The sequence below is a fragment of the Ahaetulla prasina genome, chromosome 7 (assembly GCF_028640845.1).
Source record: "Ahaetulla prasina isolate Xishuangbanna chromosome 7, ASM2864084v1, whole genome shotgun sequence".
Taxonomy (NCBI): Eukaryota; Metazoa; Chordata; class Lepidosauria; order Squamata; family Colubridae; genus Ahaetulla; species Ahaetulla prasina.
In genome coordinates, this window is record NC_080545.1 from 3299386 (window position 1) to 3325057 (window position 25672).

At 44.1% G+C, this 25672-nt stretch overlaps 2 protein-coding genes across 5 annotated transcripts in view; both read left to right on the forward strand.

Moving 5' to 3' along the window:
- The window catches only part of RASSF8 (Ras association domain family member 8), a 94443-nt gene that overhangs the window by 62877 nt on the left and 5894 nt on the right, over positions 1-25672 (forward strand). For all 4 annotated transcript variants that reach the window (XM_058189629.1, XM_058189628.1, XM_058189631.1 and 1 more), the window contains 3 exons: positions 19692-19890; positions 22798-23684; positions 25197-25341. In XM_058189629.1, coding sequence (XP_058045612.1) covers positions 19758-19890; positions 22798-23684; positions 25197-25341 — 1165 coding nt within the window. In that variant the 5' untranslated portion in view covers positions 19692-19757. The remainder of the gene's footprint in view (positions 1-19691; positions 19891-22797; positions 23685-25196; positions 25342-25672) is intronic.
- Positions 12784-14031, forward strand: LOC131201626 (histone H2A-beta, sperm-like). The gene has a single exon (XM_058189634.1). The coding sequence runs from the start codon at positions 13488-13490 to the stop codon at positions 13932-13934; it is 447 nt and encodes a 148-aa protein (XP_058045617.1). The 5' UTR covers positions 12784-13487; the 3' UTR covers positions 13935-14031.

The window sequence follows — 25672 nt, forward strand, 5'->3', positions numbered from 1 at the left end:
GAGTCGGTTGCAGTCGGTGGCCTAGAGGTGGAACTTTCGCCTCACAATCAGGAGGCGGTGAGTTCAATCCTAGGTAGAGGCAGATATTTCTCTCTCTCTGGGCTCAATGAGAATATATTTGCCGAACAAAACTCTGCACTGGCAACAGGGAAGGGCATCCGGCCAGTAAACACACTGCTAGCTCCATTCAGTTGCCCAAACTCCACTCCGCAAGGGATTATGGGGGTCACTAAAAGAACGTGATGATAAAGATGAATCAGTTGCCAAGCGTCTGAATGTAAATCACATGACCATGGGGATTCTGCAACGGTCATAAGTGTGGAAAATGGTCATAAGTCATTGTTTTCAGTGCCCTTGTAACTTCGAACTAAGCAAACTGTTTAGTTCCATTTCCCCCCTTCCCAGTCCTTCGTCCATGAAGCCTAAATGGCTTAGGGCCCGGGTACTTACGGGACCGCCTGCTGTTACCCTATGCCTCCCACTGACCCGTACGCTCTCACAGAGAGGGTCTTCTCAGGGTACCGTCCGCCAAGCAATGCCGGCTGGCGGCCCCCAGGGGAAGGGCCTTCTCTGTTGGAGCTCCTACCTTTTGGAACGAACTTCCCCCCGGTTTGCGCCAAATATCTGACCTTCGGACCTTTCGCCGGGAATTAAAATCTTACTTATTTATCCAAGCGGGACTGGCCTGATTTTTAAATTTTTTTAATTTTAAAATTTAATTCTTTGTAATTTTATATGGGCTATTTTAGGTTGGGTCAATTGACGGTTTTAATTCGGCCATTATTGAATATGTATTTTAAATTGATATTTTAACTTTGTATACTTTATTGTTTTTATCTTTTGGCTGTACACCGCCCTGAGTCCTTCGGGAGAAGGGCGGTATAAAAATTTAAATAAATAAATAAATAAATAAAAGAAAAAAATATCTGATTTTATCTTTAAATTCACTTTAAGAATCTTCGATACTAAGATGTGACCCTTTCTTCAATATTTCTTTGCTTTATCGCAAGTCTGCCATAAACGGTAAATATATATATATATATATATATTTCTCTTTTACATTTTCTTTGAAGTACCTTTGATACATTCGTGACCATTTTTCCAGTGTGAAATGCCAACAGCACATTTTATAAAAATTGGAAAGATTCTTTAATTTTCACAAGGGATGATTGCCTGGGAAAAAAAAAAAACACCTGACGGATTTAATCCAGAACTTCAAATATTCTCTGCTGATTTAACTATTCTCAATGCTGCCTTTACTGCCCCAAATTTCCAAACTCTCTGCGCTAAATAATCCATTTTTTCCCTGTGGTTTTCTTACCGGTTAGAAGACTTGCATTGATGAAAGAAAGAAAGAAAAAACGCAATAGATTTATTTACAAATATTTCCAAAGTGCCTTTTGGAACCGTTGGAAATTTTACTGAAAAGTTGCTTCTAAGTCTGTCTGCTAAAAGTTGGAGCGTTTTTTGTAGAAGAAACAATCAAGCTTTGGGGCTTTCTGTCTAATAATTGTAGGCAGCGAAGGAAGATTTACTGAGCAGGAAGTCAATAGCCAAACCAACCTTCTCTGCTTTTTAGAGAAGTAATTTTTTGCTGCGCAGAGACTAATGGGATATGGCACATGTAGGTGAGCAGATGAATAGAGTTGCCCATGAATCTGTTTTCTAAAATTGATCGTTTCCCTGGACAACAACTATTGATTAACACTCTCTTCTCTGGGATGGGAATTACACAGATCAGCTGGAAATGGCTTGTTTTAGTCATTTCCTTTCTTTGGATATGGCAGGTGTGCAAATAGTGTTTTTTTCCCACCCCCAAAGAAAGTAAGTAAAAAAGCAGTCCAGGAAACCAATATAACCCTTCCAATAAAGATAGAAATACGTTTTCATCGATCTGTTTGATGATTACTATGATATAAGATTCATTCTCTTGCTCTCTCTGTCTTTTCTGTCTGTCCGTCTTTCTCTCTTTCTCTCTCTCTCGGTGTCTTTTCTCTCTGTCTGTCTGTACTCCTTTCTCACTCATTCTCACTCTCTGTCTCTCTCTGTCTGTCTCCCCCCCCTTTCTCTCTCTGTGTCTTTTTCTCTCTCTCTCTCTCTCTCTCTTTTCTCTTTCTCTGTCTGACCATCTCCCCCCTCTTTCTCTCTGTCTTTTTCTCTCTGTGTCCTTTTCTCTCTATCTGTCCATCTCTCTCAGTTTTTTTCTCTGTCTGTCCATTTCTCTCTCTTTCTCTCTCTTTCTCCCCCCTCTTTCTCTCTCTCTCTCTCTCTTTGTATCTTCTCTCTCTATCTGTCCATCTCTCTCTCCCTCTCACTCACTCTCTCTGTCTTTTTCTCTCTGTCTGTCTGTCTCCCCCCTCTCTTTCTCTTTCTCTCTCTCTTTGTCTTTTTCTTTTCTATCTGTCTGTCTCTCTCTGTCTGTCTGCCTCCCTCCCCCTCTGTGTTATGATCCTTATGAGATATGATGTCTGCACACCCAAACATCTGGCACAGAGGAGGTTTATTGATTCCGGATAATTTCTCTGAGCTTAAAAAAAGAGCAAGCTACACAGTCTTCTTCTCATTTCTGTATCTATTGATCTGATCCTCTCTGAAGTGAGTGAAAATTGCTCTCGGAGATCTGCAAATTAACTTGAGGAAAAACCGGTTTCCCCAAAATTAAGAGAATTGATATTTGACATGTCTTGGAGGACAAGAGCTTAAGGTGAAAAGGATAATTTCCCAGAGTCACCCTGCGGTAAGAGGGCAGCTAATATATAGTAAAGAAAATAAAATAAATCATTGTAATATATAGAACCTCCATTATTTCCAGCACCAGTTGCTTAGCTTAGATGCTACTTTCAGTATTGTGTCCATACTTTAAGAAGAGGTTAGAGCCAGGTTTGTCAAAATTGGCATTTTTTTAAAGATACGTGGACTTCAACTCCCAGAATTCCCCATCCTAGCCACTTGCTTTCTGGGAGTTGAAGTCCACACATCTTAAACGTTGACGCGGTTGAGAAATACTGATTTAGAGCTATTCAAATAGGCTCAGAGGAGGCTAGAAGAGATGGTCAGGGAATAGAAACTCATTCCTATGAATCGCAATGGAAGGAAGTGGAAACGAAGGCTGGCGTGTCCCGTAATCCTTTTTACATTTCTTGCAGATTGGAAATTGCCGCAGTGTTGATTAAATAATTGTTCCCATGTCTCATCCTTGGGATACGAACGGTGTGTGGGGCATTGAGTGAATTCTCTCCTAGCTTAACAGCAGGACCCACATAACAGAATGAAATTGCAACCTTGAGCAGTGAAATCTGTCTGTAATTGTTGGTCTGCCATCCTTAATCAGTCTTGCAGGTCAGAAAATGCAGGAAGGATCAGATCTGGGAAAACACAACGACAGAGATTTCTTTAATGGCCACTCAAAAGACAACCTTTGTCTAAAAGGTGCAGGTAAAGGTTCCCCTCGCGCATATGTGGTAGTCGTTCCCGACTCTAGGGGGCGGTGCTCATCTTCGTTTCAAAGCCGAAGAAGAGCCAGCGCTGTCCGAAGACGTCTCCGTGGTCATGTGGCCAACTTGACTGAATGCCAAAGGTGCATGGAACGCTGTTTCCTTCCCACCAAGGGTGGTCCCTATTTTTCTACCTGCATTTTTTACCTGCTTTCGAACTGCTAGGTTGGCAGAAGCTGGGACAAGTCACGGGAGCTCCCCCCTTACATGGCGCTAGGGATTCGAACCGCTGAACTGCTGACCTTTTGGTCGACAAGCTCAGCGTCTTAGCCACTGAGCCACCGCATCCTTTTGTTTACAAAATTGCAAATAACAAATTTAAACATGCATCTTAAGAATTGAGTTAGAGTTATCCCTCGTTTGAAAGCTAAGGTTTTCTATTCCTTTAGCTGTCTCCGTTATTCCTTTGAACCTGTCGGCTTTTCTTTTAAGAACACCGTGAAGTGATTTTAAAAGTTTTAAACTTTTAAAACTGCCCTTTGAAGTCATCTAACAATAATGAAAGCGGGCATAACATCAGTGGCCAGCTGAGCAATGAATTCAGCCAGGAAATGCGATGAAGTCTTTGAACAACAAAACAGTCTGGATATTTTGCTAAGAGAATCCAAAGCGTTTTAATAGTGAAAAAGAATAAGTTGCGCTAAAATTATGCATCACATCTTAAGAAAATGGGAAAAATTAGGAGTGAATCTTACAAGAATTCCACCATGCTTCAAAATAAAATAAGATCTGATGTTCAGTTTGGTATCAGAAAGTATACAAAACTCTTAAAGAACAGTCTGTATCTTGGTTTAGGACTGAAACTGTTGTGTTTTTTCATGAGCAAAACACAGTGTATGTAGTAAAATCCACATCTTACTACTCAAACTGTGTCCTAAACAAACAGTATCGCAATTTATTGTCAACTACACGGTAACAGCATTTTTCTCAGAAAACATACTTAAGATTAATGTTGGAAAAGAAACTTGGCCCCATGTTTTTTATCTCAATAACTTTTTATTTCCTCCTGAACTTTTAGGTAGAAGGATTTTGGCCCAACTACATAGCAACGTTTCATCTGCACGGGTTCGAAAAGATAAGACTTGATTTAAAAACAATTTTGTATACAAAGAAATGGGATTTATCATTATTTCCTGTTCCTAGTGAACTGAATAGTGAATGAAATGTTTGCAAAAGATTATCTTTGTCAAACCTCAGAGATTCAGTCAGAATCAGTTCAGAGTCACAAATTTTCTTCTTGCTTTGAAAAAAAAAATACTTGCTCAATAAAGCAATTTTTCTTGGTTGATACCAGCTCTCCATCTTCCAAAACTCCATCTTTCCAAACTCCTAAAACTCCCATCTTCCAAAGCTCCCATCTTTCAAAACTGCATCTTCTAAAACTCCCATCGTCCAAAACTCCCACTTTTCAAAACTCCATCTTCCAAAACTCCCCTCTTCCAAAATCAAATCAGATGGAAGTTTTTGGAAGATGGATATTTTCCATCTTCCAAAATTGGTGATCCTTCAAGGGATCGAAAAACTCTTGACCATCAACGAAAGGCTATCAAACTTGATTTTCTTACTGTTATTTTGGCGTAAGGATAGTTGGGGGGGTCTCTGGAAGTTTCGAACGGGGAAAGGGCTTTATGCTTCCTTGGCCCCTGAGTCTGCATCAGCCTTTTTCCTCTGCCAGAACTTTTATGATCAATGTTGTATTCTTTTCTTTGAAAAGTTTTTTTTGTGTGTGTGTAATTCATTAGGAAAGAGTTTATACAACAAACTCTCTGTTCAAATGTTGGGGAAAGAGTTTTTCAGTCTGTTTCCCCCCCTCCCCTGAATTATGGGCCTTTTGTTCTGTCAGGGAAGGCCGTTATGTCTGTAATAAAAATATATAAAATATAATCGAGAATGCCTTGTTTGGGCTTTTTGGTTGACTTTTCTTCCTCCAAAAGAACATTGCCCAGGAGGGACCCTCTTTTCAGCCCAATCTCTGGGATTTCTGTTCTCCAGGGCCCTCATTCAGCATCTCCTAAGGCCACTTCTCCTGTTTCTGTTGAAGTTCACCATGGTACGAACAAATGAAATGTGAAATACTTGGACAACTTAATGATACTTATATTTGGCTCTGTTTTTTTGAGAGCCAGGTTCAGTTCTTTCCAATATCTTTGCTAATTGATTTTAGAGCATATAATGTGATAGTTATCTTTTCTCTCTGACCCAGGACATGTAAAATCCCTTCTTTCTTTCTTTCCTTCTTTCCTTCCTTTCTCCTTTCCTCCTTTCCTCCTTTTCTCTTTTCTCTTTTTCCTCCTTCTCTCCCTCCCTCCTCTTTTTCCCTTTCTCTTTAGCCTGCCTTCCTTCTTTCCTTCCTTCCTTCTTCCCTACTTTTTGCCTTTCTTGTCTTCCTCTCTCCCCCCTTCCCTCCCTCTTTTTCCTTTCTTCCTCCTTCCTTTCCCGCTCCTCTCCCTCCCTCCTTCCTTCCCTCCCTCCCTCCCTTTTTCTCCTTCCTTCTTCCCTCTTCCCTTTTTTCTTCACCCCCTCCTTTCTTTTGCTCCTTCCTTCCCTGCCCCTCTCCTTCCTTTCTTCTTCCTTCCCTACATTTTTGCCTTTCTTGTCGTCTTCCTTCCCTCCCTCTTTTTTCCCACTTCCTCCTTCCTTTTGCTGCTTCCTTCCTGCCCCTCTCCTTCCTTCCTTCCTTCCTTCCTCCCTCCCTCCTCCCTCCCTCTAGTATTTTTCTATTATTCTAATTTTAACAAAACTGTGATTACGAATGAATATATGTGATCACTTTGATTCTTCTGGTTGCCAGAATCTTTCGTTCGCTTCCACTTATTTATAAAATGCTGCCCCAAAGTTCATTTTTGTTTCATTTTCTCTGTGCATTTTGTGTTTAGTCTTACCTTTTGCAATCATTGTTTGGTTTTTATTCTTCTTCACAATTTGTTCAATGGAAAACGAGCAAGTTTTTGACCAGGGGGCGGGGGGAATGAAATATACACCATAATGAATATAGTCATTGTATTTGTTTTATTTTCATGGCCATTAGAACCTAGAGGAGCCCTGTACATAACAGAAAATTGAATTTAAGCCCTAGATGGTCAACTTTTATCATAAAAGATTAGATTTTTAAATGCTGGGAGCACCAAAAAAAAAAGAGTTACAGAGGTGGTCCTTGACTTACGACCACAGTAGAGTTCAACATTTCTGTTATAAGCGAGACATTGGTTAAGTGCGTTTTGCTCCATTTTATGACCTTTTATGCCACTGTTGTTAAGTGAATCACTGCCATTGTTAAGTTACTAACAATGTAAAAGGGGACTCACATGATGACCCCAGGACACGGTGACCGTCATAAGTGCGAGCCCGTTACCAAGTGTCTGAATTTTGATCACGTGACCATGGGGAATGCTGTAACGGTTGTAAGTCTGAAAAACAGGGATAAGGGCGGTATAAAAGTTTAATAAATAAAATAAAATAAAATAAAGGGGCCTGCATAAGAGCACCAGCGTGCCTACCGTTCCTGTCCTATTGTTTCCTTTCATTATATCCAATTAATATAGTTATTACATACTTACGCTCATATATATGCTTATACATCGTATAGTTATTTCATGCTTGTGCCTATATATACTGTTGTGACAAAAATAAATAAAAAAATAATAAAAAAATAAAAATAAAAGTCACCGTAACTCCAAACAGTCACTAAAGGAACGGTTTTAAGTTGAGGACATCTTATTATTGCCCTTCTTAGAGATTCTGTAGCTTTTGTCAAAAGCTTTCTGTACCAAGAAAGTTTTCTCAAACTTTATGCGAATACAATCAGGACTCCCTTTTACTCTTAAGTGTATTTGATGTCAGGATTGGTTCTCGATTTGTTTAAAAGATAATAATCAGGAGATATTTATGTAAAATGTGGTGCGGTGGCCTAAAGGGGGAGCTCTCACCTCACAATCAGGAGGCTATGAGTTCGATCCTAGGTAGAGGCAGATATTTCTCTCTCTGGGCACCATGAGAATATTATCTGCTGCACAAAACTCCCCCATTGGCGACAGGAAGGGCATCCGGCCAGTAAACACTCTGCTAGCTCCATTCAGTTGCCCAGATTCTGGCCCGCAAGGGATTATGGGGTTGTTAAACGACAACGTATTTATGTAAATACCTACTGTTGACCTCACCCCATTCCTAAGAGGTCTGTAAGGGGTGTGTATAAGAGCACAAGCATGCCTACCGTCCCGGTCCTAAAGTTCCCTTTGGTTGTATTCAATTTGTATGGTTATTTCATGCTTATACTTATATATAGTTGTGTTTGACAAAATAAATAAATAAAAAGTAAATAAATAAAATAAATGGACATCTTCTTTCTGGAAAAAAAAAACCTTATTTAAAAATCTCCCCTTTTGCATCCGAAGAGATAAATCCACTGTAGTGGAAACAGCTGAGCTCTTGACATCCTCCTATCTCTATATCACTTTCAGCTCAATAAATCTTGTTAAGAAGACTCCGTGTGAGAGCTGTCTAGTTTGAACCCAGGCCCTCAAAGGCTGATGCTTAATATTTTTTTCCTATCCAAGCGAGATTGAATAATTTACGGACTCAATTGTATGCCAACATGATGCCGGTTCAAGGCCTACCATGATTTAGAAGTACCCAGATTGCAATTGTTTCTTTCCAGAAACGCATCAAAAGTCGACCAAATGCTCTAAAAAAATAGGTTAACATAAATAGTCCTCGACTTACAACAGTTCGTTTAGCGTCCGTTCAAAGTTGTAACGGCGCTGAGAAAAGCGACTTACGACCATTTTTCGCACTTACGACCTCTGCAGCATCCCCACGGTCACCAAATTCAGCCGCTAGGCAGACCGGTTCATACTTAACGACGGTTGCTGTGTCCCAAGGTCGCGTGATCTCCCTTTTGCGACCTTTCCGACGAGCAACATCGATGGGGAAGCCGGATTCGCTTAATAGCCGCATTACTGAGTTATCGAGTGCATTGATTCGCTTAACAACCCTGGCAAGAAAGGTCGTTGAATGGAGCACAATTCACTTCACAGATGTCTCGTTTAACAATAGAAATTTGGGGCTTCATTGTCGGAAAACCCCCAGTGCACTCCCCAATTCCAGTGAAACAGGACCAAAAAAAAATATATCTTTTTTTTTAATTGAAAAAGTTTTAGAAAACAAACAAACATTTTTCCCCCTTTCCCCCCCCTCCCCCCTCAACCCCCCCCTTCGCCCCTCCCTTCACCCCATCCATCCCCCCCCCCCCCCCCCCGGCTTCCTGGGTCAATCACAAGGTATTATTGCACATAAGCCAAACATAGAATAAAATTTTCCTTTCCAACCCAATTAACCTCATCCGAGCCTTTTCATTTCCTAACCTCCCCCATAACATTCTAAGATAATACATCCTTATTATTCAAAGGCAATCTGATATCTCTTAATCTGATATCTATTTTGTATATAATCAATCCATTTTTTCCATTCAATTAAATATCTTTCCTGCGTATTGTCTTTCAAAAAGGCTGAGATTTTAGCCATCTCAGCCAAGTTAGTAACTTTCAATATCCATTCTTCTATTGTAGGTAATTCTTTTTTTCTTCCAATATTGTCCAATCAACAGCATTGCTGCTGTTATTAAATTCAGAATCAATTTAGTCTCAGTCACTGTACAATCCGTTATAATTCCCAAAATGAAAAATTGTGGCAGGAACTTTTATCTTCTTCTTCAAGACATTTTGAATAATCCACCAAATTCTTATCCAAAAGGCCTTGATTTTCTTGCAAGTCCACCAAATATGAAAATATGTAGCATCATCACACTCACAAGATTTAGAAACTCCTAGCTCAGTGGTAGCCAACCTTTTACTCACTGAGTGCCAAATAGTACATGCTTGGTGTGCGTGTGTGTTATCTATGCCAACCCGTGGCTCCTCCCCCTTGCGCTGTGCATGCAACTGCACCATCTGTGCATGTGCGCAGGTTTTGCAAGGCTCCCCTCGTGTGCTGAGCAGGCAAGGGCACCATCTGCACAAGCACATGCTTTTTCGCATGCAATGCACACGTGCAAATGCCATCTATGCATGCACGTGCTGTGTGCAAGTACTCAAGTGCATGTGCAAATGTGCACGCATGTGCAAATGTGCGCGCATGCCCGAGAGCTCCGAAGGTCAGCTGGGTCCCCTGAATTGCATTCATGCGCACCAGAGGCCCGGATACGAGCTGGAGCATGCGCACATGCGCAGCTACAGGTGAGTTGGGCGACAGTTTGCGTGCCCAGAAAGATGGCTCCGCATGCCACCTCAAGCACCTTTGCCATAGGTTCGCCTTCATGGTGGTGGCTCATTTTTTGTGCTCTTTGATAGACTTAAGTGTGTTGAAATTTTGGGCTCCGTTGTTGTTGAACGCTGCTGCCCGTGTTAAAAAAATTCACCCTTTTCCAGCTTACTTCAATGAAGCATCCCTCGCTGGATTTTATTTTTATTTTTTTAAATACCTTTCTTCTCTGCTTCGCTTGACGTTTTAGTCAGTGATCCAAATGTAGTTTGTGGTCGGTTTCGAACCTCTGTTAGACTTTTGGCTTTAGCGTGTTAAAAAACGTCTTTGGGGAGGTGACCGATGGTTGTGCATTTAGTTTAGGCATTGCTGATGTAGTTTTGCACTAGAACAAATACTGGGTGAAGAATTTGACATATACTTGCACGTCTGGATAGAAAAAATGTGCTGTTTGCTAGTCAGCTTGAAAGACAGAGGCACCGTACCTTCATTGTTGATGGAGATTTTAGCCATCTTCACTAACAAGGTTACTAGTTCACATTCCAGCCAGCATTCTGGAGTGGGGTGGGAGTAGGGATTTTGCAGTATCCTTCCCCCAGGAGTGGGGTGGGAATGGGGATTTTGCAGTATCCTTCCTCTGGAGACGGGTGGGAATGGGGATTTTACAGGATCCTTCCCCTGGAGTGGGGTGGGAATGGAGATTTTGCAATATCCTTCCTCTGGAGAGGGGTGGGAATGGAGATTTTGCAGTATTCTTCCCCCAGGAGTAGGGTGGAAATGGGGATTTTACAGGATCCTTCCCTCAGGAGTGGGGTGGGAATGGAGATCTTGCAGTATCCTTTCCCCAGGAGTGGGGTGGGAATGGAGATTTTGCATATCCTTTCCCCAGGAGTGGGGTGGGAATGGAGATTTTGCATATCCTTTCCCCAGGAGTGGGGTGGGAATGGAGATTTTGCAGTATCATTCCCCCAGGAGTGGGGTGGGAATGGGGATTTTGCAATATCCTTCATCCAGAAGTGGAGTGGGAATGGGGATTTTGCAATATCCTTCGTCCAGGAGTGGGGTGCGAATGGGGATTTTGCAGTATCCTTTCCCTACCAGACCCAGCAAGTCACGCCCACCCATAGAACCGTTAGTAAAAAAAAAAAAAATTGGATATCACCACTGGAATTCGGCTCCCTGGGTGGCTGAGTGGCTAAACCGCTCAGTTTGTTGATCAGAAAGGTCGGCGGTTCGAATCCCTAGTCCAGGTCTCCTGCGTGAGCAGGGGGTTGGACTAGATGACCTCCAAGGTCCCTTCTAACGCTGTTAAACTGTAAAGTTCCCATAATCTCTAGCTAAGGATAATGAGAGATGTAGGGGGAATGCCTGACTGTTTAAAAAAAAATGTGAGGCATGCAACATTGGTAGAAGATATCCTTTTAAAACACAAAATTTACCTCTTCTACAAATCAGAAAACACCGCACTAGTGAAAATTTTTGCTGTTGTAGTTGGAAAAAAAAAGGTCAGAGAAGGAAAGGGGGCCATAATTAATCACTTATTTCTTCCATTCCCCTACCAAAAAACCTGGGTATATTTATTGCGCTCTCTGTTAAAAGTGCCCTTATTTGTATTAAACCTAAATTTAAACAGTAATTACCCAGCTGTTGTCATACAAAGAACCACAATGTGTTGAAGTCTGCACTCGGTCTTTTTTTTTCCAGGCTAACCTTGTCCTCTCAGCATTTGCATTTTGGATCAACTTTGGCCAAAATAAAAAAAAAATGCAGAGAAATATGTTTGGCATCAGTGAAAGAAGAGTTAAATTACTTATTTTTTGAAGGAAAACAGATGTGTTCATTAGCGGGGTTTTTTTTGTTGTTTTTTTTGGAACAGAACATCCCAAATGCAGAACAAATGTTTTCCATCCAGTTCCTGCTTCTAAAATTTCAAAAACTTTTTTTTTTTTGGCATTTTTATATGTATATACATAAGAGTTACGATACACTGTGGATAAATAATCTTGTTTAACAATCCGCCCTCGTTTGTAAACCTGGCTCGCAAAATATAACTTTTGTTATTTTTTTCCCCCTTCTAATGCAGATGGGGTGTTTGTATTTCAGTATTTTCTTTTGGTTTCGAAACTTCCATCCTTCCACAAAACGTTTTACGTATTTCGGGATGTCTAAAAAGTTTCATGCGCCGTTAGTAGTTTTCCATTTCCTTGGGCGGTTTACATTTCTGAAGATGCTAACAACTGAAAGAGGTCTAGTAAGAAAAAAAAAAAAACCAGCTGGGAAGATATGAGGATCTTCTACCTTGGGCAGGGGGTTGACTAGAAGACCTCTGAGGTCCTTTCCAGCCGCATGGTTGTATGATTCTCACTTTGGAAGGAGTATAAGGCAGGAGACCTTATACCATTTCAGATAAATGATTGTCCAGTTTCTTCTTGAAAGCCTCCAGTGATGGAGTACCTACAACTTCTGGTGGCAAGTTATTCCACTGGTTAATTGTTCCAACTGTCAGGAAATTTCTCCTTAGGTTCTAGGTTGCTTCTCTCCTTGATGAGTTTCCATCCTGCCTTCAGAGAATAGGTTGATCCTCTCCTCTTTGCAGTAGCCCCTCAAATATTGGAACACTACTCTCATGTCTCCCCTAGTCCTTCTTTTCACTAGACAGACATACCCAATTCCTGCAACCGTTCTTCATACGTTTTAGCCTCCGAGCCACGGGTGAAATCCAACAGGTTCTGACAGGTTCTGGAGAACCGGTAGCAGAAATTTTGAGTAGTTCGGAGAACCAGCAAATACCACCTCTGGCTGGCCCCAGAGTGGGGTGGGAATGGGGATTTTGCAATATCCTTCCCCTGGAGTGAGGTGGGAATGTAGATTTTGCAGTATCCTTCCCCTGCCACGCCCACCAAGCCATACCACGTCTACCCAGCCACGGCCACAGAACCGGTAGTAAAAAAAAATTGAATTTCACCACTGCTCCAGACCCCTAATCATCTTCGTTGCTCTTCTCTGCATTCTTTCCAGAGTCTCGACATTTTTTTTAATATTGTGGTTACCAAAACTGGATGTAGGATTCCAAGTGTGTGGTCTTACCAAGGTTTTATAAAGCTGTAGTAGAACTTCATGCAATCTTGAGACTCTTAAGGCAAACCTAGGATTGTGTTGACTTTTTTGACTGCTGGGGCGTCAAACTCCAAATGTGATACGGTGGATGCTTCATGGTGGCTTGTTTTAATGTCCAGATTTTTTGTTTGCACCTCTGTTGATGTTGACAATCGCGATATTTCCAAAAGCCAGAAATTGTTGGCGAGGCAAAGGAAGCAAAGAGGGAGGGAGATTTCAACTCAACTCAATGTCATCAAGCCAGGATCTCTCTCTCTTATCTCTCTCTCTCTTATCTCTCTCTCTTCAGCCTGGGTAACAATGCCCCGGGCATCCTATTTGCTGCACTCCAGCCTATCAGCATCCTTCTTGCTGGTCCTTAATGATGTCATAAAAAGGGATCTGAGAAATTATGCGTGGATTTTTTTTTCTCCTGCTAGCCCTCCAAATGATAGCTTAACCTGGAAGGCCAGGAAAATCCAAAGGCTGGAAGATCAAAAGGAGACAAGACGGCAGAAGGGTAAAATCAGACTCAAAAGAAAAAGAGACCACCTGGAGAAGGGCCGCAGAGCAGCAAAACAACCCAAAACAGTCACAGTGGAGGGAAAGACCTCAAGGTGGGGTACCAAGCAGGAGTAGACTATGTCTGACGATCAATGTGATACGGATAGCTTTGAAGATCTAGAACCAGAACCATCCTATAGAAGAGGACGGAGGAAGCCAAAAACGTCCCGGTCTTGTCGGGCAGGGTTGATATTCCCAGTCAGCCGGATCGACCGATTCCTTCGGAAAGGCGATTACGCCGAGCGCATCGGCTCAGGAGCCTCCGTCTACATGGCCGCCGTGCTTCAGTACCTGACGTACGACCTGGTGGACATTGCCGGAAACATCGCGATGGGGGCCTGCCGGCGTCGAATCGCTCCCGGCCATTTGCACCAAGCGGTCAGAGACGATTCCGAACTCCAGTCTCTGTTTGGAGGGGTTCTGACTCAGGAGACGGCCTGTCCGAAGAAATCGCCCGCTACCTCTTCCAGAAAGAGGAAGAAGTCCAGCAAGGGTCTACGAGCTCCGAACGCCATTGTTGCGTAAACAAAGGTGGTGCCATTTATCCAGACATGGGGTGAAATCTTTTTAATATCCAACAGAGTGCAGAAATAAACGCGGCTCTGAAGATGGGCTCGTGGTGGTGTGAAGGTCTTTTTATTTCCTCACGGGTGAATTGGGATGGAGCGGATTCAGAAGGTGGCTTTGTTGTGTGTTTTACTTCGTGGCGGAGACCTTGGTGCTCTCTCTCTTGAGCTTGGTGGGTTTCTTGTAGACGTTTCATGACCCAGCTAGGTCACCTCATCAGTGCTAGAAGGGAGTGGTATTGGAGGAGGAGGAGGAGGAGGAGATGAGTGGGATGAAGAGGATTGTAGGGTCCTTGGTGCTCTCTGAGCTTGGTGGTTTTCTCGCAGGCGTTTCATGACCCAACTAGGTAATATCACCAGTGTGAGAAGGCAGTTGGATTATATAAACAGAGAGCAATTCCCCTCCCTCCTAGCTCTGATGATGTGACTCAGTTGGGTCATGAAACGTTTACAAGAAAAGCACCAAGCCCAAAGAGTACCAAGGACTCCATGCTTCTTCTCCTTCCCCTTCCCCTTCTTCTCTTTCTTCTTCCTCTTCTTCCCCATCTTCCCTTCTCCTCCTCCTCCTCCTTCTTCCTCTTCTTCCTCTTCCTCTTCCCCTCCTTCTCCTTCTCCTCCTTCTCCTTCTCCTTCTCCTTCTCCTTCCTTCCCTTCCCTTCTTCTCTTCTTCTTCCTCTTCTTCCCCATCTTCCCTTCTCCTCCTCCTCCTCCTTCTTCCTCTTCTTCCTCTTCCTCTTCCCCTCCTTCTCCTTCTCCTCCTCCTCCTCTTCTTCCCTTCCCCTTCTTCCCCTTCTTCCTCTTTCCCTCCTCCTCCTCCTCAACTCCTCAAACCCCATTTCCTTGTAGCACTGATAACGTTCCCTAGTTGGGTAATGTAATGTCTGCAAGAAAACCACCAAGCTCAGAGAGCACTAAGGACCCTACAGTCCTCCTCCTCCTCCTCCTTCTCCTCCTCTCTGCAAAGCCAATTCCCTTCTAGCACTGATGATGTTACCTAGTTTGGGTCATGAAACGTCTGCAAGAAAACCACCAAGCTCAGAAGATACCAATGACCCCACAGTCATAGTCTTCCTCCCACCCCCTCCTCCTCCTCCTCCCTTCTAGCACTGATGATGTTACCTAGTATGGGTCATGAAACGTCTGCAAGAAAACCACCAAGCTCAGATAAAATCCCCACAGTCCTCCATCTCCTCCTCCTCCTCCTCCTCCTCCTTTTCCTCCTCCTCCTCCTCCTCCTCACCTCTGCAAACCCCACTCCCGTCTATCACTGATGATGTTACTTGTTGGATCATGATACATCTACAAGAAAACCACCAAGCTCAGAGAGCACCAAGGACCCTACAGTCCTCCTCCTCCTCCTCCTCCTCCTCCTCCTCCTCCTCCTCCTCCTCCTCCTCCCATCTCCCCTGTCCTCCTCTCCACAAGCCCCACTCCCTTCCAGCACTGATGACATTACCTAGTTGGGACCAGAAACGTCTGCAAGAAAACCACCAAGCTCAGAGAATACCAAGGACCCCTCAGTCCTCCTCCTCCTCCTCCTCCTCCTCCTCCTCCTCTACCTCTTCCTCCTTCTCTTCCTTCTCATCTCTGCAAACCCCCCTCCCGTCTATCACGGATGATGTTACCTTGTTGGGTCATGAAACGTCTGCAAGAAAACCACCAAGCTCAGAGAGCACCAAGGACCCCACAGTCGTCGTCCTCCTCCTCCTCCTCCTCCTCCTCCCTTCTAGCACTGATGATGTTACCTAGTTTGGGTCATGAAACGTCTGCAAGAAAACCACCAAGCTCAGAGAGTACCAAGGACCCCACAGTACAACCCTGAGCTGCCAATAATGGCAATGCTTGAAGGAGACCAACTACCGGTTGATTTCCCCAGTCCTTATACACACCATAAATTCCAGCAATGGGAGAAATCCACCTTTCAAGGGTTGAATGATGACCAAAGTCCTTTCGTCATGTGTTGTTCTCTCCCACTTCCATGGTGAATTGCGCCTAGCAGTAGTAAGCACCAAGAAGACTTAAGGCAAAGTTGCTTCTTAGCAATGAATTTTGAGTTAGAAGTTAGAACTGAAGAAGCTTCTTCGACGGGAAGCGAAATGTCTTCAAGGAAACAACAAAGGCCAGTTGCCTTTTGGAAAAGCACCTTTGGGACAACCATGGCCTGGATGACTAAGAATCTCCACAGACATTTAGAAACTCAAAACTTTCTCTTAGTAGTCCAACCTGCATCTGTGTTGTGGTCCTCCAGCAGCCTGTGGAGCTGGCAGCGGAGTTGGACAGTGAGGAGGCTGGGGAGGAACATGGTCCAGTCCTGGAGTCTGGGGAAGACCCGGACGAGGGCTCTGAGTCGGAGGCAGAGGTGGGGCCAGAGCCATCTGGGAGCGATGCATGAACTCCGGAGCCTCCAGAGGCGGACAGCAGAGAGGCAGAGGAACAGGAGGAGCCTGTTGCTGGTGCACGCATGTGCAGAGCTGCCAGAAGGCAAGAACAGTTAAAACAAAAGGGACGACTCTGGAGTAAGGCCTGGAGATGATTGGCCCCTTCCATAGGGCTTAAAAGAGAAGCAAAGGCACATGGGCCCTTTGCAGGAAAGCAACGTTGTTAATTCTGTTCCCAGTCGGCATCTCTGTTTGATTCTGGACTCCGCGGGGCTTTGCCAAGTAGTAATAATACAAGTAGTAGTAGTAATAATTCACAGCTGTTGCAAGGAAAGAGTTTTTTGGGACTACTTCTGTGTTTTAATGACTCAGGAAGCCTAGGTCACAACAAACTGCTTCATTCTTGATTCATTTACGCTCAGAATATTCTTTTGTTCTGAAGAATTTCTGAGTTCTTCAGAATTCAGCACATCACTTAATACTTCTTCAGTTGTCCTGGAAAAGTGCAACCTTATTCTAACCCTCCATCCATCTCTTGTTCATCCTGGATTAAGCTGGTAGGCTTCGAACCCTTGGTGCTGCTAAGACTTTAAGCCGAAGAGTGGCATGTGAAGGAATAGAATTAAATGGGCCACCTGTCCCGTTAATTTTTCCTTTTCCCCTGGAAATAACTTGATGGTAAAAGCCACGGTTATCATCAGGGCGACGAGCTCCGTGAAACTTTTGAATCCATCGAAAAACAAACGACATGGAACAGCTGATAATAGGACAGGGAGTCCTCAACTTATGACCGCAAGCGAGTCCAATTGTGGGGCTCTGCGACCATCATAGATATGAACCTGTTGCCAAGCGTCTGAATTTCAACCATGTGACTGCAATGGTCGTAAGCGTGAAAAATGTTGATACGTCACTTTTTTCACGGATGTTACTTTGAACGGTCACTAAATGAACTTTTGTAACGCAAGGAATGGTGGGAAAACTAAGTCTTTTTGTACACATTGGTCAGAAGGAAAAGAGAGAGAAAGACAGACAGAGACAGGAGAGAGAGAGAGAGATGGAGAGAGAGAAACGGAATGAGAGAATGAGAGAGAAACAGAGGGAACGAGAAAAAGAATGAGAAAGAAAGAACGAGAAAGAGAGAGAAAGACAAAGACAGAGAATGAAGGAACAAGCAAGAGACAGACAGAGAGAATGGGAAATAAACAGCGTAGATCGAACAGTGCAAGGAAAAACACTGAGATTTGAGGAAACGACAGTGTTCCTTTGGTTAAAACATCTGTTTCCTCCCAGTGAGGAGATTATTTTATTTAGTTAACGGCTTTAACGTGGAAGGTTTGTTCCTTGATACTCTCGAGATTCAGCCGCCATTTTGCTGGTACAATTCAGAATAAAAGAAATATATTTCCCTTTTTTTTTCTCAATCCCCATAAATATTTTCTATTTACGAGGGATTGAGGCGGTGCAGTAGCTGCCTATAACGTGACACTGTTATACTGTTCCTGAATATAAGCCTCTGTGGCTCAGACTGGTAAGACAGTCTGTTATTAACAGCAGCTGCCTGCAATTACTGCAGGTTCTAGTCCCACCAGGCCCAAGGTTGACTCAGCCTTCCATCCTTTATAAGGTAGGTAAAATGAGGAGCCAGATTGTTGGGGGGGCAATAAGTTGACTTTGTATATAATATACAAATGGATGAAGACTATTGCTTGACATAGTGTAAGCCACCCTGAGTCTTCGGAGAAGGGCGGGATATAAATGCAAATAAATATAAAAAAAATATAAAATAAATATAAATATAATATAAAATACCATTTTGAAACTTGTAACTTCCACAGAAATATGCCGCAGGTGTGAATGAGGGCTGTGGATAACGGTTTCCAATCTGGTAACGGTCATACGTGCTGAAACTGCTTTAGGTCATCAACACGCTAGTTTTCCTACAGTTTAAAACGATATTTATTTAATACTGGTAGTCCTCGACTTAACAACTGTTTTATTTAGTGACCGTTCAAAGTTACAACAACAGTGAAAAAGGCGACGTGAAGTTTTTCACACTAACGACCATTGCGGCGCATCCCTGTGGTCATATGATCCAAATTCAGACATTCGACAACTGACTCATATTTATGACGGGTCACCATGTCCCGGGGTTACATACCCTCTTTTGTGACCTTCCGATGAGCAAAGTCAATGGGGGAAGCTGGATTCGCTTAGAAACCCTGTCGCTAACTTGACACCCGCGGTGAGTCACTTAACAATCGTGGCAAGAAAGGTCGTAAAACAGGGGAAAACTCCCTAAAGAACTGTTTCGCTTAGCAACGGACATTTGGAGCTGAGCTGTGGTCGTAGGTCGAGGACCACCTGTATGTGAACTGAGTAATAGAAATGTGCATGTTTATCTACTCACTTGGAAGCAAACTTGGCCACTAAAGCAGGAACACACATATAAAAGAATGTTTTCCGTGCAAAACTAGTTGTAGGAGACAAGATTGTAAAACAAGAGTAAATCCGTGGTGAAATTTCGGTGCTATTCGATTTTTCCAAATTTCTTCGCCGTTGCAGTTTTGTGAGTGTGGGCACGCAACAAGGACTAGAGATGATACGAATGTGATGTAGATGCTTTTTGATGCGTTCTTACGATTTTATTGTCGGGAAACTCAGTTTTGTAAAATTTTAGGGAGTAGGTGGCATACTCCTAATGGGTTAATACATGAATTACATAATAGATTGTGATTCTCCCCCCCCCACTTGGGTTAAGAAATGTGTTCCCACAATAAGATATAAAAATAAAATAAATTAAGATTTGCTTGTCCCCTTTTCAAGAGCCCTGTGCGAAAGGAATTAGTAGAGAGTACTCAAACCGGACGAAAAAATGCAACCTGCCATTTTCATCAGCAGCCGAAACATCTGATGGAGTCACTCCATTGTCAGACATTATTATCTTTTAAATCTAGCACATCTTACGACATGCGCAGACAGACAATTATTAGGCAGTGAGTCATCGCCATCCAGAAATTGAATTCCTGTGGCTAAAATGTATTTCTAAAAAAAAGTATCCCAAAATTGGTTGCTTTTTCGGAAGGCAACTGGACTTTCTGTTTTGTTTTTTTTCTTTGAAGACGTTTCGCTTCTCATCCAAGAAGCTTCTTCAGCTCTGACAAGATAGTGGGGAATGGAAGGATTTCTACTCCTTGGGAGACAGCTGGTCATTTGCATCCTTTTTAGAGGGCCTTCAAGGCCAATTGGAGGTTTATCTCGGATTGCAGAACTTAAATCCCTGAAATACTATTGTGAACGTAATTTTAAATTACAGCCTTTTCCTCCTTTGTCTTTTCCAGATAATAATGGCCACAATATGTTGGCACTACCGCACGTAGCTGTGAACATGACATCCTGAAAATTGTATGCATGGCCATCAGGTGATCCAGAGAACCATGGAGCTGAAAGTTTGGGTCGACGGAGTCCAAAGGATTGTTTGCGGAGTCACGGAAGTTACAACGTGCCAGGAAGTGGTTATAGCGCTTGCCCAGGCTATAGGTGAGTTTACGCGCCCGATGTTTATAGTTGGAGGTGAGTGGGAAGGGGTTATCATTCATTCTGTTAGAACAAGGGTGTCAAACTCAAGGCCTAGGGGCTGGAGCCGGGCCGCGGGGTTCTTAGATCTGGCCCACAGGGCCACCCTGGAAATAGCGAAGGACCGGCCCGTGGTGCTCCATTTGCACTGGGGTTACTGTTGTGACCGAGGCCCAAGCAGTGATTACTAAACACAGTTCAGTCCTCAACAAACTTATTTTATTAAAACAAAACAAAACAAAACAAAAATCCAAAACAAAATTCTTCATAAACAATTCCTCGGCTTTATCACCAACCTTTGATGTGTTTGGCAACCTGCCAAAGGCTTTTCTCAGCAAAACCCCCACAAAGTTCAAGAGACGCTGACAAGAAGCAATGGAATCAATGTTGCTTTTCTATCAAGAACCCAACAGCTCGTTGCTACTCTTTTAAGCCTTATGGGAGGGGCCAATCATCTCCTGGCCTTACTCCCGAGTCGTCCTTTTTGCTTCAGCTGCTCTTGCCTTCTGGCAGCTCTTCGTTCCTCCTGTTCATCTGCCTCTCTGCTTCTGCCTCTGGAGGCTCCGGAGTCGGCGCATCGCTCCCAGATGGCCCTGGCCCCATCTTTGCCTTCGATGCAGAGCCCTCATCCGGGCCTTCCCCTGACTCCAGGACTGGCCCATTGTCCTCCCCAGTCTCCTCACTGTCTGACCCCATCGCCAGGACTGTGGGCTGCTGGCGCACCACAATAGTTGCCGGAGACCATCACAGCCAAAATCAGACTTTGGGAGCCCATTTTCACTGGCAGAGCGCTTGGGCCGCCATAGGCGCCCCTCGACACGAGTGACATCGAGCTGGCCATGCCCACCCTGGGCCCCCAAGGTCAAACACAACCCTGATGTGGCCCTCAATGAAATTGAGTTTGATACCCCTGGGTTAGACCATTAATTGTGCCCTGACCGAACTAGGTAACATCATCGGTGTAGAATGAACTGTACACCACCCAAACGGATAATGTTACCTAGTTGGGTAATGAGACATCTGTAAGACGTCAGCCGAAAAAAATGCTTTTAAAAGTAAAAAAAAAAAAAAGCTTCTGATGATCGCCCGGCTCAGCTGGGATCATCAGGACCTTTTAAAAGCATTTTTTCAACAACCTCTTCAGCCGAAGAGGTTGTAAAAAAATGCTTTTAAAAGGCTCCTCTGACAATCCCAGCTGAGTTGCCTGATCACCAGAGGCTTTTAAAAGCATTTTTTAACAACCTCTTCGGTCAAGAAGTTGTAGAAAAAATGCTTTTAAAAGTAAAAAAAAAAAAAAGTTGGCCACCCCCACCCAGTCACATTACCCCACCCCCACCAAGTCACGCCCACAGAACCGGTAGTAACAAATTTTTGCATTTCACCCCTGCGTAGGGGTATCCGGATTGTTTTAATGCTGCTGCCATCATTGTAGGTAGCTCAGAATTACTAACCCTTTGTGCGCCACGCTGCGTAGACCGGATCAAGGAATAAGCTCCAACAAAGATTAAAAATACCTTTATTAATAGAGACTATTAAAGAATCCTGCAAGCCTGATTCTCCTTTGTTTCCTTCCCCTTCCTAGGTGGGTTTTTTTTTTTTAAATTTAAACGTTTCATTCAATTTAAACTAATTTTTTAAAAAAATCCAGTTTAATTGTCAAAAACTTACTTTACCACTGCAGTAGTTTTAGAGTCACGGAGTGAATTTTAGACATGCCCCATCTAGACTTTGTGTAAAGACGGCTTGTTAGTTTGCAGAAGGTCGGCGCGGATGTAGATTCGGGTTAAATGATCACAAACTGCTTTCCCAGCGCATTAAATAATTTGTCGATGTTAAGAAAGTGATTATTTTTATATATATTTTCGTGCCTCATCCATACTCGGGTCGACGTGGCTTGTTAGTTTGCAAAGTGGTGGTGCTAATGTGGTTTCCATTAAGTTATCAATGCACTAATTTTCCAGTGTAGTAAATAGTTTGATTATGTAGCAACTTTTAAAATTTGAGTCTGGTGCTCTTGTGGTGAGATTCTGCCCTCTGCTGGTTCTTTCCTGTCATTGCAGGGACAATTAGTCCTCGACTTAGAAGCCCAAAATTTCTGTTGCTGTGTGAGACATTTGTTAAGTGAAGTTTGCTCCGTTTTATGGCCTTTCTTGCCACAGTTGTTAAGTGAATCACTGTAGTTGTTAACTTAGTAACTCCGTTGTTAAGTGAATCTGGTTTCCCCATTGACTTTGCCAAGCAGAAGGTCGTGAAAGTGGATCGCATGACGGTCATAAGAATGAGTCAGTTGCCAAGCACCTGAATTTTGATCAAGTGACCGCCGGGATGCTGCAACGGTCACTAAGTGTGAAAAACAGTCATGGGTCACTTTTTCTTCGAATGGTCACTAAATGAACTGTCATAAGTGGAGAACCACCTGTATGTCCATGCTCTTACAGGAAGTCCTCAACGTACGACCACAATTGAGCCCAAAATTTCCATTGCTAAGTGAGGAATTTGTTAAGTGAGTTTTTCCTCCTTTTATGACTTTTCTTGCCATATTTGTTAAGTGAATCACTGCAGTTTTTCCATTAGTGACACGGTTGTTAAACGAATCCAGCTTCCTCATCGACATTGCTTCTCAAAAGGTCACAAGAGGGGATCATGTGACCCCGGCACATTGTGTCCGTCGTAAATGTGAATCAGATGTCAGGCGAATCTAAATCATGTGAGCATGGGAGATGCTGCGATGGTCGTTAAGTGTGAAAAACCGTCGTAAATGAACACTTTTTTCAGTGCCGTTGTAACTTTGAACTGACACTAAATGAACCGCCGTAAATCGAGGAACTTCCTGTTTGTCCATCTCCTTACTTCTTATTTCTCTTTTGATAGGTCGTACGGGGAGGTACACCCTGATCGAAAAATGGCGGGATACGGAGAGGCATTTAGCGCCTCACGAAAACCCGATCATTTCTTTGAACAAATGGGGGCAACACGCCAGCGACGTGCAGCTCGTCTTACGACGTACCGGGCCGTCGCTTAGCGAGCGGCCGACCTCGGACAGCGTAGCTCGGATCCCGGAAAGGACTTTGTACCGGCAAAGCCTGCCTCCCTTGGCCAAACTCCGCCCTCAGAACGACAAGTCGATCAAACGGAGGGAGCCGAAACGCAAATCGTTGACGTTCACCGGCGGGGCCAAAGGATTGATGGACATTTTCGGGAAGAGCAAAGAGTCCGAGTTCAAGCAAAAAGTCCTCCATTGCAAGGCCACGACGGACGAGTTGAAAAAGCTTATCCGTCTCCAGACGGAGAAGCTGCAGTCGGTGGACAAACAGCTGGACTCGAACGAGGCCGAGATCCGATACTGGGAGCAGAAGTCCAGCTTCAGCCTGGAGGACGAAATCCTCAAGTTGGAACAGAAGCTCAAGAGGAACGAGGTGGAGATCGAAGAAGAGGAGTTCTGGGAGAACGAGCTCCAGATCGAGCAGGAGAACGAGAAGCAGCTGAAGGAGCAGTTCCAGGAGACCCGTCAGAGGATCGCGGACTGCGAAAGCCGGCTGAGGGACTACGTGGCCCAGATCCGCCACATGGAAAGCGGCCTGGAGGCGGAGAAGTTGCAGCGGGAGGTCCAGGAGGCTCAAGTCAACGAAGAAGAAGTCCGAGAGAAGATCGACAAAGTCCGAGGAGAACTCGATCTCCACGGCCAACAAAGCCTCCGGCTGGAAAACGGACTCAAAGCCGTGGAGAGGTCTCTCGGACAGGCGGCCAAGCGGTTACAGGTGGGATCCGTTATTTTTTGTCTTTGAGTATTTTATTAGTTTATTGTCAAGTTTCCAAGTAATACATCCCCAACGGTGAGAGAAATAGAAATAGAAATGGAGATCAGGGGAAAATAAGGGAGGAAAGGGGAAAGTGAGAGAAAAAATGTAAAGGGGGAAAGAAGAGGAAGGAAGAGGAAGAACAGCTGGGTCCAGTGCCTGATGCATGGTTGTGCAGAAAGCAGAGGAGAGGAGAGCAGTGGAAATCTGTGGGCCAGTCCTTGAGACGGAAGAGCCACCGCTGCTAGCGAAGCCCCACCCTTGCTCTGGGGATAAAAGGCAGAGGACGGAGATGAATAGGTGTGGCAGACAACTCTTCATCTCCCTGCCAGACAGACTTGTTAGCCTACAGTGAGAGCAAAACTTTTTTCTGGGGCTGCCAGCGCTCCTAATAAAGGAATATTTTGTGTTCACTTCAGAGGGTTTGTCGTGTTTGGGAGCCAGGTCAGAACAGAACGGTCTACTCTACAGTTTGCTAAAGAGAACCGGGTGGCTTGAACGAGATCGCGTTTAGTTGATGGAAGCCGCCAAAGTCATGGAATAACTTTCCTTTGGTGTTTTGGGTGGAGCTAGAATGGAAAATTACCCCTGATTTATCTTGGAAAGCCAGCTATTTTCATTTCTCTTAAAATCATTCAGCAACCTTCAGAACTCTCCGGTTGAATCGTTCCTAACAGCGAGAATAATAAATCAGTGGAACAAAATTGCCTTCAGAAAATTGTGGAGGCCTTTAAGAAAAGACTGGACAGCCCTCTTATCAGAAATAGTCTCCTGCGAGAGCAAGGGGCAGGACTGGTGTTGTGCCAAGTAGGTAGCAGGAAACTCAGTCAGTGTAAAAACAAAGTTTATTCGAACAGCTGAGAATTACTTCATTCTCAGCGTAGTTCAACTAAATTAAAGCAAATTCCTCCCAACACAAATTCCTCAGTCCTATCGCAAACCTTGGTCCAATTAGGCAAACTGCCAAAGGCCTTTCTTGCAAAAGTTCAGAAGACACCGATACAAAACAAATGCAACAAGACCAAGCTATCAATGTTGTTTTCTGGAAAAGAGCCCAAACGCTGTTGCTGGTCTTTTAAGCCTTATGGGAGGGGCCAATCATCTCTTGGCCCTACTCCTGAGTCATCCTCTTTGCTTTAGCTGCTCTTGCCTTCTGGCAGCTCTTCTCATGCGTGCATTAGGAACAGGCTCCTCCTGTTCCTCTGACTCACTACTATCAGTCTCTGGAGGCTCTGGAGTTCACACCTCATTCCCCGATAGCCATGGCCCCACCTCAGCCTCCAAAGCAGAGCCCTCATCCAGGCCTTCCCCAGCCTCCAGGACTGGCCCACGCTCTTCCTCAGACTCATCGCTATCCGGCTCCGTTGCCAGCTCCGCAGGCTGCTGGCAGACCACAACAACTGGATGACCTCCAGGGTCCCTTCCAACTCTGTTGCAGTTCCTGAATCCGTTTCTCTTTCTTCCCCTTCTCAGGAAAGAGAACAAGAACTGGAGCAGCTGACGAAAGAACTGCGTCAAGTCAACCTCCAACAGTTCATCCAGCAGACGGGGACGAAAGTCACAGTCCTTCCGGCTGAACCCGTGGAATTGGAGACCTCCCACCCAGAGCTCGAGAAAGGTACCGTTGAGATGACCACACGTCCTCCTGCCCACCCCTCTCTAGAAACAGATCCTAAGGGGGATGCGTTGAAAGTTCACTTTTGGTCTTTTGAGGGTTGGGCAGGAAAACTTGGGTAGATGTTGGCAGGTGCACAACTGATTTGCACGCAAGCAAGGAAGACTTGCCAAGGTTGGATTGCATTACGGGTAGGGAGACAAGATAGGGAGACAAGACAAGGTTGACTCAGACTTCCATCCTTCCAAAGGTCGGTCAAATGAGGACCCAGATTGTTGGGGGCAATAGGCTGACTCTGCAAACCGCTTAGAGTGGGCTGTAAAAGCACGGTGAA

Bases quoted from the DNA above. Each gene is read 5' to 3' on its own strand.
- LOC131201626 (XM_058189634.1), top strand. From the start codon at position 13,488: ATGTCTGACGATCAATGTGATACGGATAGCTTTGAAGATCTAGAACCA.